This window comes from Harpegnathos saltator, unplaced genomic scaffold, assembly GCF_003227715.2.
Source record: "Harpegnathos saltator strain DR-91 unplaced genomic scaffold, Hsal_v8.6 scaffold71, whole genome shotgun sequence".
NCBI classification, from domain to species: Eukaryota; Metazoa; Arthropoda; class Insecta; order Hymenoptera; family Formicidae; genus Harpegnathos; species Harpegnathos saltator.
Window position 1 is genome coordinate 169,360 of NW_020230549.1, and position 12,796 is coordinate 182,155.

Here is a 12,796-nt window from a genome sequence, read left to right on the forward strand (position 1 = left end):
TGTAAGCCGTAAGAACTGACCAATTATAGCCGATTATTTTTGTAATAATCGACTGTGATTCGCCAATTCTTACGGCTTACAACTTACGACACGTATTGTAGACCAGGCCTAAAGGCTCGTCTACAATAGCTGTAAGAGTAAGGCTATAAGGCTGTAACGTAAGCTGTCAGCGAATGAAAATATTTCATTTCGTGTCTTGCAACCTTACAGCCTTACTCTTACAGCTAATGTAGACGAGCCTTAAGAGTGAAGTCCTTTGTACAATGCCAGGCAACAGTCAATAAGAATAAAAATAGACCAATCACAATAGATTATTCTTGTAATAGTCGATTGTGATTGGTCTATTTTTATTCTTATTGCCTGTAAGGCTGTAAGGCTGTAACGTAAAGCGTTGTCTACAATGGCAGTAAGCAGTAAGAAATAAGCGTGAATAATAAGAAATGGACTAACCACAGTTGATTATTTTTGTCATAATCGACTGTAATTGGTTTATTTCTTACCGCTTAAAACGTGGTCTACAATGGCAGTAAGCAGTAAGAAGTAAGCGTAAGCCGTAAGAAATAAACCAATCACAGTCGATTATGACAAAAATAATCAACTGTAGTTGGTCCACGCTAAAGGGCAAGAGCACAGGCTTTTGCATAACACATAATACCTAATACATAAGAGAATAAACCAATTAGTTTTTTTCATTTCCCTCCTCAGGACAGAAATGAAGAACTCTGATTGGTTAATTCTCTTATGCGTTGTGTATTATGCGTTATGCAGAAGTCTGTGCTCTGGCCCTTACTGTTATTGTAGACCACGTTTCAAAGGGCCATCACACGTAGAAAAATTTTAACCGTAACCGTAAGGTTGTACGAAAACTGACCAATCACAGTCGATTATTATAATGTCACAAGAGAATGGATCGACTGTGATTGGTCAGTTTTCTTACAACCTTACGGTTACGGTTAAAATTTTTCTATGTGTGATGGCCTTCAGACTTCCTCAAGTTTATCTTCAGATCTAGTCTGTAGCCAAAAAATAATCCGTGCAGCATCTAAAGATAGATATAAGGAAGCCTCAAATATAAGACCTGACTATAAATACGGGTATAAGTTGTTGAACTTGGGCCTCTTCACGTACTCGACCTTCAAAATTTTGGGCAAGAGCACAGGCTTTTGCATAACACATAAAGCCCTAAACACAATGCCAGGCAACAGGCAATGAGAATAAAAATAGACCAATCACAATCGACTATTACAAAAATAATCTATTGTGATTGGCCTATTTTTATTCTTAGTGAATAAAGTCATTTTTGCGAAAATGCCCGACAAAAGGCCGTGTGTAAGCAGAGACCTCTGTGGAAATGTATGCTTCACTTGATGCGAATTAATAATTTTGGAGCGAAATATTTCGCGCTTTTTTACACTTACATGTAATAATGCGCTAATATTTTTTGCATTTGTACGTAAATAAATAGTTTCTCTTTTTCGCGTCCTATGGTATTGTCCATGAAAGTGTCAGTATGAACCAAAATATCATGCACAATTACGATAAATCCGACGAAAACTTAAAGTATTGTCAAATATTAAGCGCCACGTTAAGTGACATTGTCAAGCACAGTATAAATATCGAGTTCCGAAATCAATGTTTCAAAATATTAAAGACACATAGTTCGTTGGGTACACGAACAGCTCTCGCGACCAACTTATTGTCGATTATACCTCACAATTGTCGCGATAAAAGGACGCAAAAACAATAAAATATTAATTTGCTGCTAACATACGGTATGTAAATGACCAAGTATTTGTAAATTAGGAAAATGGCGATATTATGTACAAATATGCATTGTTCCGATATTTCTTCTCCAAAATATACTTTATTTTTATTTTTAATGAACCAGATGTTTATCTAGGGTCACTAAAATTTTATGTGAAACACACGGTCTTATCAGATACAGACCAGGTTGGTTTAATTTAACCTAATTGACAAAGTTTAATTTAACAATAAATTTTAACTGGTTCTATTAATTCGTGCATTGATTTATATAGAGCAACTTGCACTTAGCAACTTACTTGCAGCACAGCTTATTTGTCTCCGTCGAGACGTATACTTGCATATGGTGAGGTTAGAAATTGTTTATGGGAGAAAAATTAACATTGAATTTGTCCATCTCTTGTTTTTATATCAAAATTCATATCGACATAAAATTAATAAAAAGTTTCCTATATCTATCATATTTACTTCATACACTTGTATTATGTGGTACATAATGTATGTCTGAGCTTTCAATGTACATGCTATTTAGAAAATATTCTAGCAAATATGTCACTCCTGAATTTAATAGTTGATATAATTAAAAAATATTACAATTACAGATGAAGAAGCTACACGAATGGCTATTAGTTGCAACAGGTCTTTTCAGTGTATGGTACGCTGCACTTACAAGCAACTCTGCTCTTGTCAAAGAATGGCAAAGCGTTATACTTTTTCTTCCGATCGTTTTCTTACTCCTCTTTGGTTTATTTGCGGCTACTGTCGTAATATACAGAGTATTCACCTTTAATACTTGTGAAAATGCAGCTATTGAGCTTCAACAGGTTGGTGTTAAGATATCCTTTGTTTAAAAAGATCTTTATCCTTCTCTTAATAATATTATTACCTAATATGAATTATAACCATTTTTTAGCAAATAGTAGAAGCTAGAAAAGATCTTCGAAACAAAGGTATAATATTTAAAGAAATCAGTGCTTCTTCAGCTTCTTGAAACTTCCATAGTTAATATAAAATAAGAGAAAAGTGATAAATTCATTCCTCATATGTATGAATGTTTATTATTTCTGCAAATTTTATGTATGTATATATATGCAATATATATGCAATGTATGTATGTATATGCAAATGTACATTTGCTATATATAAAGAATAATATACAAATTTCTTCTCTTTCTCTGTCTCTGTAAAATAAATCTACTGTTTTAATTATAATAACATATGATAAATAAAAATAATATTTTTATTTAGATACATAATGTAAAACAGAATATTTTATGTAATTTGCACAAAATGGTCTTTTAATTGAACATAAATATTTCATATACTTGGAGTTAAGAATACATACAACTTCTTGATATTACTCAACAAATATATTGAAATACATGGTTGATAGAATTACTAATTGCAATGTTAATTCTAATATTCTTCAAAGATTAATTAACTAATAAATAATTACTATGTGTTTATTCTTTAAACTTTTTAAGAATAAAACAAACTTCATTTAATTATATGACTTATATCATGAGTTTAAAATAAGGTTTCGATAAACAAAATATCTCAGTCAATAACATCTAATAAATAGAATTAGCATTTATTGTCGAAAATAGGGTGTTCTAAAAGCAACGCAAATATTACTTTGAAATGCTTGCTTTGAAATTGCTGGGTTTTTTGTTCAATATCTTGTGTGTGTTATATCAAACTTTAAATACTTTATATCATAATATTATAATATATTTTAATATATAATAATTTTATAATATAAACTCTATAAGAATTCAATAAACTAGACAGCTTTTCTGAAGAGGGAATTCAAATGGAGAAAGGAATGTCGAATTATTTGCATTTATCCTTTTTCCTATTTGTCGGAAACATTAAATCAATAGAAATAGACTCACTTGCATTTTTGTAAATCGTAATTTATTCATTTATGCTATGTATTACAAGTGTGTTGAGCACACAACGGAGAGTGTGTTCTTTAACAGCAGTTCTTTTTCTATTAATTTTTCTATATCATAAAAAAAAGGAATAAAACTCGAGTCAGCACAACAAACGGATTAGAGTTTTATGTATTGATAGAACTCTCCAAGGAATAATTCTCTATATTTCTTTTGTACTAAAAAAGAGCAATGAAAAGTTTTCTTATTATCTGTTTTAATGATATTAATAAGTAACTGTATAGTACAAATTCAAAAATTCAGTTTCATGATTATGTAACATGCACAAGTATGTACTTACGTATGTATGTAATTATCACGTAAAAAATTTAAATCCATCTATTCTTTTCTTTTGTTATATAAAAAATATCAAAAAATTCAAATATAATATATGTGCAACAATCATAATTTAAATAGTTGTTACTTCAACATTGCATAACAGATGTACATTGTTTAACTGTTTTACTTTAATTATTTGTTATAATTAGTTTGATAAAGCACCTTATAGACCAAGAACTCACTATTAGTAAGCGCTCAATAATATTTTGATAGATGTATTGAACTGTGATAATTTGATAGTTGTATTAAACAATCTAATGACATTAAATAAATAATATATGATAACTCCTTTTCCTCGTTTGTAATAAATTATTGTAATTTCTAATGTGCAAAGTAGCATTGAACGCTGTCTAAAGCAGTAATTCGTTTGTCAATGTGTTGTACCTAAATATAGCAAATTTCTTTACATATGACATACATACATAAGCATGTACATACAAGTATATACACACATATACGCGTACATATATATATTTATATATATATACATATGTGTATATATACGTGATTATACATGAATGAATGCACTCTATAATTTTTATATAAAAAAGCCCGATAAATGTACAGAATGTACACATGTTATACTTACATGTAAACATTTAGATATGTATAAAACATACCTGTAACGTAAAGGCGAGTACATTCTCGTATAATGTTACTCAATCCCCGACGTAGACACTGCGTAAGATTTATACTTTTCTCAGTGTCTTGCAACATAGTGGGCTTTTTTATATAAAAACATAATTGTATTAAAGAAAGAAATATCCTTATAATATAGCACTTATAGGCTGTAAGGATGGATTATAACACTGTCGGCTGTAAGCAATTCTCTCGCTCATAAATGACATATGTCACACATTAAATGAAATGTATTCCTCTTTTAAATATGAAACAATACTCAAGAATTGGCGGTTGTAACTGTTGATACGCGTTTACCTTAAATTTAATTGCTTACCAAACACACCAGTTTTATCTACACAACAAATAAAATAGCATAGATATTGCATATACCTATATACAAAGTAATGATTAGTGTAAAGTCAAAAAATGATAATGGTGCAATCATCCACCCTCTTATGTCAGTCCTTTCGTTTTTCCCTTTATTTTTCTTCCTTTTTACTCACATTGCTCGAAATTAAATCAATGAGTGCTTCAGTCATCGAGATTTTGCGAAAGCAGGAAGTTAGCTGCGAGATTTTCATTCTTTTCACATGCAAAATATGCTTGGACGACTAAATGTTCCGGGAAACCTAACGCTTTCAACCTCTCGATGGCGTCCCTGTCTTGTGGTGTTATCTGGATTAGACCTCCCGCTCCTGCCGCTGCACCTGTACCAGCACTTCCAGTTAGACCTCCTGAAGCAGCCGCGGACGCTACGCCACCCGCTGGCAAAACTCGCGCCCCTGCTCCTGCAGTAGGCTCCACTGTTGAAAAAAAAAAGAAAAAGCAAAGAAGATTGAGCTATTTCTCGTACACGAAGCGTTCGTTCGAATACACGCAAGACGAGACTAACCAGGTTCGTTGAGCATGCGTACGAACGCCTCTTGATTTTGAGAAATAAGCTGCAAAAGGGCAGGATTGGTCGAACCAATTTGCTGCAGAAGATTGTTCAACAACTGGGGATTCTGTTGAATGACTTGGCGCATTTGCTGAAATTGCGGTTGCATACGCAAAAAGGCCAATGGATCCTGACTCTGATCCTGGAGTTGTTCCTGAGCTTCTGGCGGATCCTCAGGCGGGTCCTCAAACAACTGCGCTGGTATACCTGTCAGAAGATACTCCACAGCTCTATCAGGGTTGTTGAAACTTGCGCGTAATGCTTGCACAACCTGCTCACGTTCATATCTAATACAAATGAATAATATAAATACAGATATTGTATAATTATTAGATATTAGTAATTTTTCAACTTTTTAAATCATATTGCTGTATTGTATATATACCCCATATCCATGATGTTCTTCACCATAGTATTGTAATCCTCTCCCATCAACAAGGCACTTTCAGCTTGACCACATCCGGCAGCTGGTACAGCTGCTGCAATTTGCTCTTGCACAGTACTAGCCGCCCGCGATGTATCTTGAACTGTAGGGTTTGGACTAGGTTGTGCTACTGAGCTATAACACATAAATATGAAAGTTTGAAATGAACGTTCCTTGTATATATTGCATAATTTGAAGAAAATATTTTGTAATCGTATACATAGTACTATTTAACAGATATTTTTATTACCTGTTGTAATTATTCATTACAATAACTGGTTCATTACAATATCAGCATTTTACAGTGAAATACATTTACCACATTTCATGTACAAAGTGTCACAATGTTGAAATTACCTTGAAGTAGATTCTTCCTTGTTATCCCCTTCTGTACGTTGCTCATCACTTGTTTTCGGAGTAGCGCTAGTTTTAGGCTTTGTTACCATAACAACTATAAACTTCTTCTCATCGATATTATATTCTGTTAACGGCTGCTCGTCTGCTAATATTTTCCCTGTAAGTGTTTGTATTATCATGATTACACAAGTAAAGATTTTAATATAAAAATCTCAGTGTATCACTCTCATAATAGGAAACATAACCTATCAGCATTTTTTGCGAAATCATGCCTACTCCCACAAAGATATATCTTAACGCATATGTGGGCTATAGTATTTAGTATATTGTAACAAGGCAAACTTTTTGCACTGTAAATACCGTCATTTTCACACATTGGCTTAAGCAAGTTAGGTTATTCAATTATATTACTTACCAGCATATATTAATTTTTGTTGTTCCGCGGGCAGACCTTTTTGCGTTTCGATCTTTTGCTTCAGATCTTTGACCTACGATAATATAAGTATATATTTTGCCGGTTCATCGGTAAAAAAAAGCCTGATCTCACTTAATATCATCCGATTTTACTTACAGTTTGCGACGAGTCGATCTCTATCGTAAACGTTTGCTGTTGTAAGTTTTTCAGAGTTATAATCATATTGAAGAAGCTACGAATCCGATATACGTCAAGTAATTGCAAAGTTAACTCCGCGAGTGTCTTTCGATAAGAATAAAACGGTGTTTTGGTAGAGATTTTTTCGGCGATGAGTCGGCACTGCCTTAAACAGCTTACGTGTGTATGTATGTGTGTGTGTACGGCTTACGATAGTGTGCGAAAAACATATGATGGAGGAGCCATTGTCGGTTACCAACACTACTCCTTGGAAAAAAGCAGTCTTAAGCCGGTATTACATGTGTCGCGTCGGTTTGTCGGACGTATCTATTGGCTGCGAGATGGAGAATCTGGGTTGTCCTAGGATATTTTTCTTTTTTAGGATACCATGCAATAGCAATCTTTACATTACATCCAATATTCAATGAGAGAATTTTAAAGTGTAGTGCATCCCCATGTCAGCTCGTACATACGAAATATTTCTTATTACAATTTTTTTACCGTTTGCATACATTCGATTCTTTCGTGCTGTCACTTGGTCTACTTTAAGCGGCAGTTTCGCGTGAGTCCAACGTTGGAGAGATGTGACGCATAGCAAAGCGGTGAAGGTACATCGCCGCGTTATGGATAACAAAAGAATACTCGAGGAACGTTTGCGAGAAGCGGTTTGTATTGGCGATACAGACGCCGTGCAAGATCTCGTAAACCTAGGCGTTGACGTTAACGTGCGACAAGCTGTCAATGGATGGTAATTTTTCTTCAGTATCTCCACACTTATAAAGTATATCTTCGGATTAAAAAATTATACTCCGAGATGACACGTGTATATATATTGACCAGATTAATTTGTTGAGATACTCTTTAAACTGATTCATTCTTCATCAATTTTTATTTCACAAGGACCGCTTTGCATTGGGCATGTAAAAAAGGATATCTGGATGTGGCTGCCCTGCTGTTGAAAAATGGTGCTGATAAAAACGCACGAACAGAAAATGGAGAGACTGCAATGTCTTTATGCAGCAATCAACAAATTTTATATCTTCTCAGCACAAGCAGTGATGTTACACGAATCACAAATGACTTGTCTTTGCACACTGTTACATCTGCATACGCACAACCAGATTTTCTGCACACTGCCATGAATCCTCCCAAGATCAGAAATAACGTATATGAGGACAGTGCAGTTATCATGTCATTTCATGATGGTATAACATTTAATAAAATTAAAGACCCAAAAACATATAATCAACATAATAAAGAAAATAGAGTCAATACTAGTCATCTTCTGCTAATTCATAAAAATAACCAACTAAAAATCACTTAAACTTAATCATTACAAAATCATATATTTATTTTCCTATTATTTGAAGTATTGAAAAGCATTGAAAATATTTAAAAAAATTCTAAAGAAACAATGAGTTTAAATTTGTAAATATTTGGCTATTGATTTGTCTTTTGTTACTAAAGAGAATCTTAATAATAAAGGTAAAATTTAGATTTCGATATAAATAATTAGTAATTTCTTCATTTTTGATGGACTACTACAAAAAAGTAGCTATGACTTTTTTTTCCTATTTTCTTTCCTATATTAATCATGTAGATTAAAATTTTTTAAAGTACTTTATAGTTATTGTCTGAATTACAATTATAACTGTTTGACAATTATTATAATACAATATATATTGATGCATTAATAGTATACATTACTTTATTTTTTTAGAATTGGTATTGAAAATTCGAATTGCCAATGCAGCGGATCCAGATTTCATAGAGATAGAATTGTCACGGAATGAGTTAACATACCAGGCATTATTGTGCATATGTTGCAAGGAATTAAATCTCACTCCACATCAGATTTTGAAGCTACGCAAATTACCAAATACAAGACTGCGGAAGGACAAGGATATTCAGAGACTCCAGAATTTTCAAGAGATTGAAGTAGTTACTGATACTAATGTGTACAAAAACATTCAGAGTACTAATGGTATCACTAACAGTCTGCCGATGTTAACACCAGCTAATGGATATCAGAGTATATCCAAAAAAGATCAGACTATTCTCTATTAATCAATCACATGGAGAGAATACTTCCTTTGGTATATTCATAAGTTAACATGTAAACAGTAGAAAAAACAGCATAATGTAAGCAATATTATGTTATTTATGGCATATGTATCACAGTTTCACAACATACTATTTAAGAAAAACAGCAAATTCTTGTAATTGTTTTTATTAGATTAAAATAGAAATATTAACAAAAGTTATATAAAAATATCACCTCAAATTTGTGGACTTGTATGAAATTTTCTCTCCCTTTTCTGAGTAGTTCGTTCAACAATAACTTCACCATCAGGCTTGACTGTGATATCAGTGTCCCTTACAAAAGTAGATAACTCACCCTTTACATCGCGGTAAGCATTTGGCCTCTTAGGTTTTACAACTGTTAGTTTCACTGCATTTTTATTCCCTGAAATACACAAACATACATCTGTTTAAAGAGATAATTTATATTGAATAACAGATGAAATAATCCAATGATACACAGTAACTTACTCAGAGTTATGTAAAATGGCAATCCTATAGTGGTAGCTCCTTTCAATCGAAGAGAACGTATGTTTGCCCAACCACCAGGATAATTCTTAGACAAATTTTTACAAGTAGCCAGTATATTTTCCAAAATTTCATTTTCCTGCATTAATGTGTTTCCTACTTGCACTATATGAGAGTCACCATTAGAATGAATCTGCATGCTGGTTTTTCTTAAAGCATGTTCAATTTCATGCTTCAAGTCTTTGTTATTCATTCTGACAGAGGTTGGTAATTTCCGTCTTTTGAAGAATTCTTTACCCAATAAATGAGACAAGTGACCCGCAATACGACTGTCAACGAGAAAGTAATCATAACTGGCAGCTAGTTTCTTCTTCAACTCAAATTGATCGAATTCTGTTTTTACACGATTCATAGGTATTATTTCATTTATGCAAGTACATCCTTGCTCAATGAGAATCTTCTTATAATGTTCTACTGTTGGCTCGTAATCTTTTTTTCTTCCTCTTTCCAAGTCGCAAACAAATAGGGCCACTTCATCATTCGATGTTACTATAGAATGTGGCAATAATCTATGACACACACAAAACATAAATTCAAAGTATTAGAAATTTATTTAGACTGCAAAGACTACTTTAACATGTTCCAATTATTATCATTCCAAAACTTATAATCAGGATACAAATTTCATAAGGATCCATTGGTAATTACTGAATAATCATGTAAAATTATTTGGAATTCTTTAATAACATAAATATGTAAGAAACTAATCATAGAAAAAATTAATTTTTTTTATTTACAGCTGCTGTAAATCAGAATATTACTGGAAATAAATGTACAATGGGTAATTTCCATGTGAGTTATAGCTACAGATTTTTCTAATATAAATTAACACGAAATTAAAAAGAAAGAGACGAAACTCCATATTTTCAAAAGTTTACTTACATTCTCATTTGTCTGCGAGGTACTTTTGGTATCCTGATGCAAGTCACTTGCATGAATATTGGATGAACCTCTCCAGTAAGATTATTTTTAAGTTGCACTTGTTCCTCAATTAGATGAAACATTGCTGAAATACACTGCTCCATATGACTTTTTGATAATTCTGCTTCAATATCTTTTTCTTTGTCATTCTTTTCGTTTAATTCCATGGATTTTACTTCTGTCATGGTTTTCTTTTTTTTTGTACCATTTTTTGCAACCGTTGTTATTTTATCACTCGTTTCTTGTGTATTTTGTTTCTTAGTTTTTTTCTCTATCGGAACATTCGTTTTTTGCTCTTTTGCCTCTGACACGTGCTCAACTTCTTTACTGATTTTCCGTTTCTTCGTTCTCAAAACTGTTCCCACGACTTCTTCATGTTTTTCAGGTAAATTCTGTTCTAGCTTCCTCTTAGCTTTATTTTGCGATGGTTTCTTCTGCGAGATAGCCATTTCAATAAAATTGTTCAAGAATTGATTAATAAGTACCATGTACAAACACTCCAGTCAATGGTTGCGGCCAAGGTGAATTAGGAAAAAAATTTAGCGGGAACAGAGCTGCATGAGCTGTTAAGCCCATTTTACATAAAAGCCCTGTTCGTTTTGTCTGCACTGCTGAACTGGTGCATTAAAGCCAGCGGCACACGGTGCTTGTTTTCGTGTTGGATTGCTTGCTGGATGAAAATACTGCGTTCTGATTGGTGCATTTCCACTCATCTTTGGAAATGTACCAATCAGAACGCAGTATTTTCATCCAGCAGGCAATCCAGCACGAAAACAAGCATCGTGTGCCGCTGGCTTAAGTTAAAGTGAGACAAACGTAGGTTTTTTCACTTCAACTTGTTGCATCAGTTCAGCAGTGCAGATAAAACGAACAGGCCTAAAGTCAATGGCACACGGGCTGGTTTTCGTGCTGGATTGCTTGCTGGATGAAAATACTGTGTTCTAATTGGTGCATTTCCATCCATCTTCGGAAATGTACCAATCAGGACGCAGTATTTTCATCCAGCAAGCAATCCAGCACGAAAACAAGCACCGTGTGCCACCAGAGAGAAACCTGAAGCAGCCAACATGGCATTTTCTGCGACACCAACTTTCCGCACTGGAAAAGGATGCCATCTGCATCCATTTTGAAAGGGGAACTACGAGGCTACATCCACTTACAGGTTTCAGCGGTAAAACCTGTATGTGGTGGCAGTCCGTGCTATATCCATTTTTAGGCGGTTTATGTCCGTGCTACAACCATAATAGCGTACTTGACAAGCACGGTCTCGCATATTGTTACGCGTTTATAACATGAATTAACATATTAACATGTGCAAAAAAAAAAGAATTGACATTGTGTACGATTAATATCATGAAGATCATACGAAGTGTCCGGTAATTAACTGCCAACCCGAAGTGTGAAAGTAGATTGGGTTAAGACAAACATAAAAGTCCCACACCATTTTGCGAGATTCGCAATAATTATCGAGTTATTAATGACAGAGATCTGAGGAGTAAAAGCGCGCCGACATAGACGATTCGAAAAGCGTTGCAGCTGCTCGGGGCAGCGATAATGAATCTTTTCCCTAGCGTGAACTAATAAAAAGTGAAAGACTTCTGTGAATCAGTGAAAAATGAAAAACTTTATATGAATTTGTGAAAATCGAAACATTTCACACGACAATTGAGACGTTCAACATAGCAGTTGCGCGTTCTGGATAATTCAATGAATACCAAAGAAATCAAAATGATCAAAATAATAATGTCCGTATAGTCCGAAGGATATTACGTGACACGCAAAATCCGTTTGATATAATATCCAAAGAAAATATTTCAAAATATGTATGTACTGGTAATATAAAATACAGGTAATATAAACCTTACGCACCGACGAGATATACTACAAAGACTGATGGCCTTACGGGATTTAGCGTATCAGAGAGAAATTTCCCTGGTGAGGCACCCGGGCGAAAGAGACCGTTTCGCATTTAGCGCAGTAAAATTTAATGGGAACTAATACTTTTCAATCCTTTTCTTCGGATTAAAAAGATTCAGAATTCAGACATATTCAAAATATCAATACCTTTTAATACGTTTCAATTCGACATTTTATACAGGGAAGCAGGACGAAGGGAATGGGATGCGGGTAACGATACATCATGCATCTGGAGACGTCCAGACGTGTCAAATCGTTTATTATAGAGGAGATTTTGATACGGCAACATGTATTCGAATATTTAATCGTCCTATGGACCACTTATATATAATAAAAAAAAAATTAACGCGGATAAATGAACGATTCGTATCAATTTTTCCTTT

At 33.7% G+C, this 12,796-nt stretch overlaps 4 protein-coding genes across 7 annotated transcripts; 2 read left to right on the top strand and 2 right to left on the bottom strand.

Annotated features, from left to right (window-relative positions):
• Positions 1 to 1,400: 1,400 nt before the first annotated feature.
• Positions 1,401 to 2,846, top strand: Dpm3 (Dolichyl-phosphate mannosyltransferase subunit 3). 3 transcript variants are annotated; one of them, XM_019845693.2, is made up of 4 exons: positions 1,892 to 1,950; positions 2,037 to 2,107; positions 2,364 to 2,585; positions 2,675 to 2,845. In XM_019845693.2, exons 2-4 carry the CDS (start codon positions 2,105 to 2,107, stop codon positions 2,750 to 2,752), a joined length of 303 nt encoding a protein of 100 aa, XP_019701252.1. In that variant the 5' UTR covers positions 1,892 to 1,950; positions 2,037 to 2,104; the 3' UTR covers positions 2,753 to 2,845. The 3 variants fall into 3 exon arrangements, with proteins under 3 accessions (XP_011155017.1, XP_011155018.2, XP_019701252.1); XM_011156715.3 differs by lacking the exons at positions 1,892 to 1,950; positions 2,037 to 2,107 and adding an exon at positions 1,401 to 1,772; XM_011156716.3 differs by lacking the exon at positions 2,037 to 2,107 and having other exon boundaries at positions 1,790 to 1,950; positions 2,675 to 2,846.
• Positions 2,847 to 5,113: 2,267 nt separating this feature from the next.
• Positions 5,114 to 7,216, bottom strand: Rad23 (UV excision repair protein Rad23). Of its 2 annotated transcripts, none has more exons than XM_011156718.3 (6): positions 6,945 to 7,216; positions 6,789 to 6,861; positions 6,374 to 6,530; positions 5,978 to 6,151; positions 5,623 to 5,879; positions 5,114 to 5,458 (listed from the first exon to the last, which is right to left on the bottom strand). In XM_011156718.3, the coding sequence occupies exons 1-6, from the start codon at positions 7,008 to 7,010 to the stop codon at positions 5,187 to 5,189; spliced, it is 999 nt and encodes a 332-aa protein (XP_011155020.1). In that variant the 5' UTR covers positions 7,011 to 7,216; the 3' UTR covers positions 5,114 to 5,186. The 2 variants fall into 2 exon arrangements, with proteins under 2 accessions (XP_011155020.1, XP_011155019.1); XM_011156717.3 differs by having other exon boundaries at positions 5,548 to 5,879.
• Positions 7,217 to 7,418: 202 nt separating this feature from the next.
• Positions 7,419 to 9,170, top strand: LOC105192521 (ankyrin repeat domain-containing protein 40). The gene is made up of 3 exons (XM_011156719.3): positions 7,419 to 7,713; positions 7,866 to 8,170; positions 8,686 to 9,170. The coding sequence occupies exons 1-3, from the start codon at positions 7,589 to 7,591 to the stop codon at positions 9,030 to 9,032; spliced, it is 777 nt and encodes a 258-aa protein (XP_011155021.1). The 5' UTR covers positions 7,419 to 7,588; the 3' UTR covers positions 9,033 to 9,170.
• A 47-nt stretch (positions 9,171 to 9,217) lies between these two features.
• On the bottom strand, positions 9,218 to 11,056 carry LOC105192523 (ribosomal L1 domain-containing protein CG13096). Its single transcript, XM_011156720.3, has 3 exons — positions 10,458 to 11,056; positions 9,519 to 10,084; positions 9,218 to 9,432 (listed from the first exon to the last, which is right to left on the bottom strand). Exons 1-3 carry the CDS (start codon positions 10,982 to 10,984, stop codon positions 9,245 to 9,247), a joined length of 1,281 nt encoding a protein of 426 aa, XP_011155022.1. The 5' UTR covers positions 10,985 to 11,056; the 3' UTR covers positions 9,218 to 9,244.
• Between the last annotated feature and the right edge of the window lie 1,740 nt (positions 11,057 to 12,796).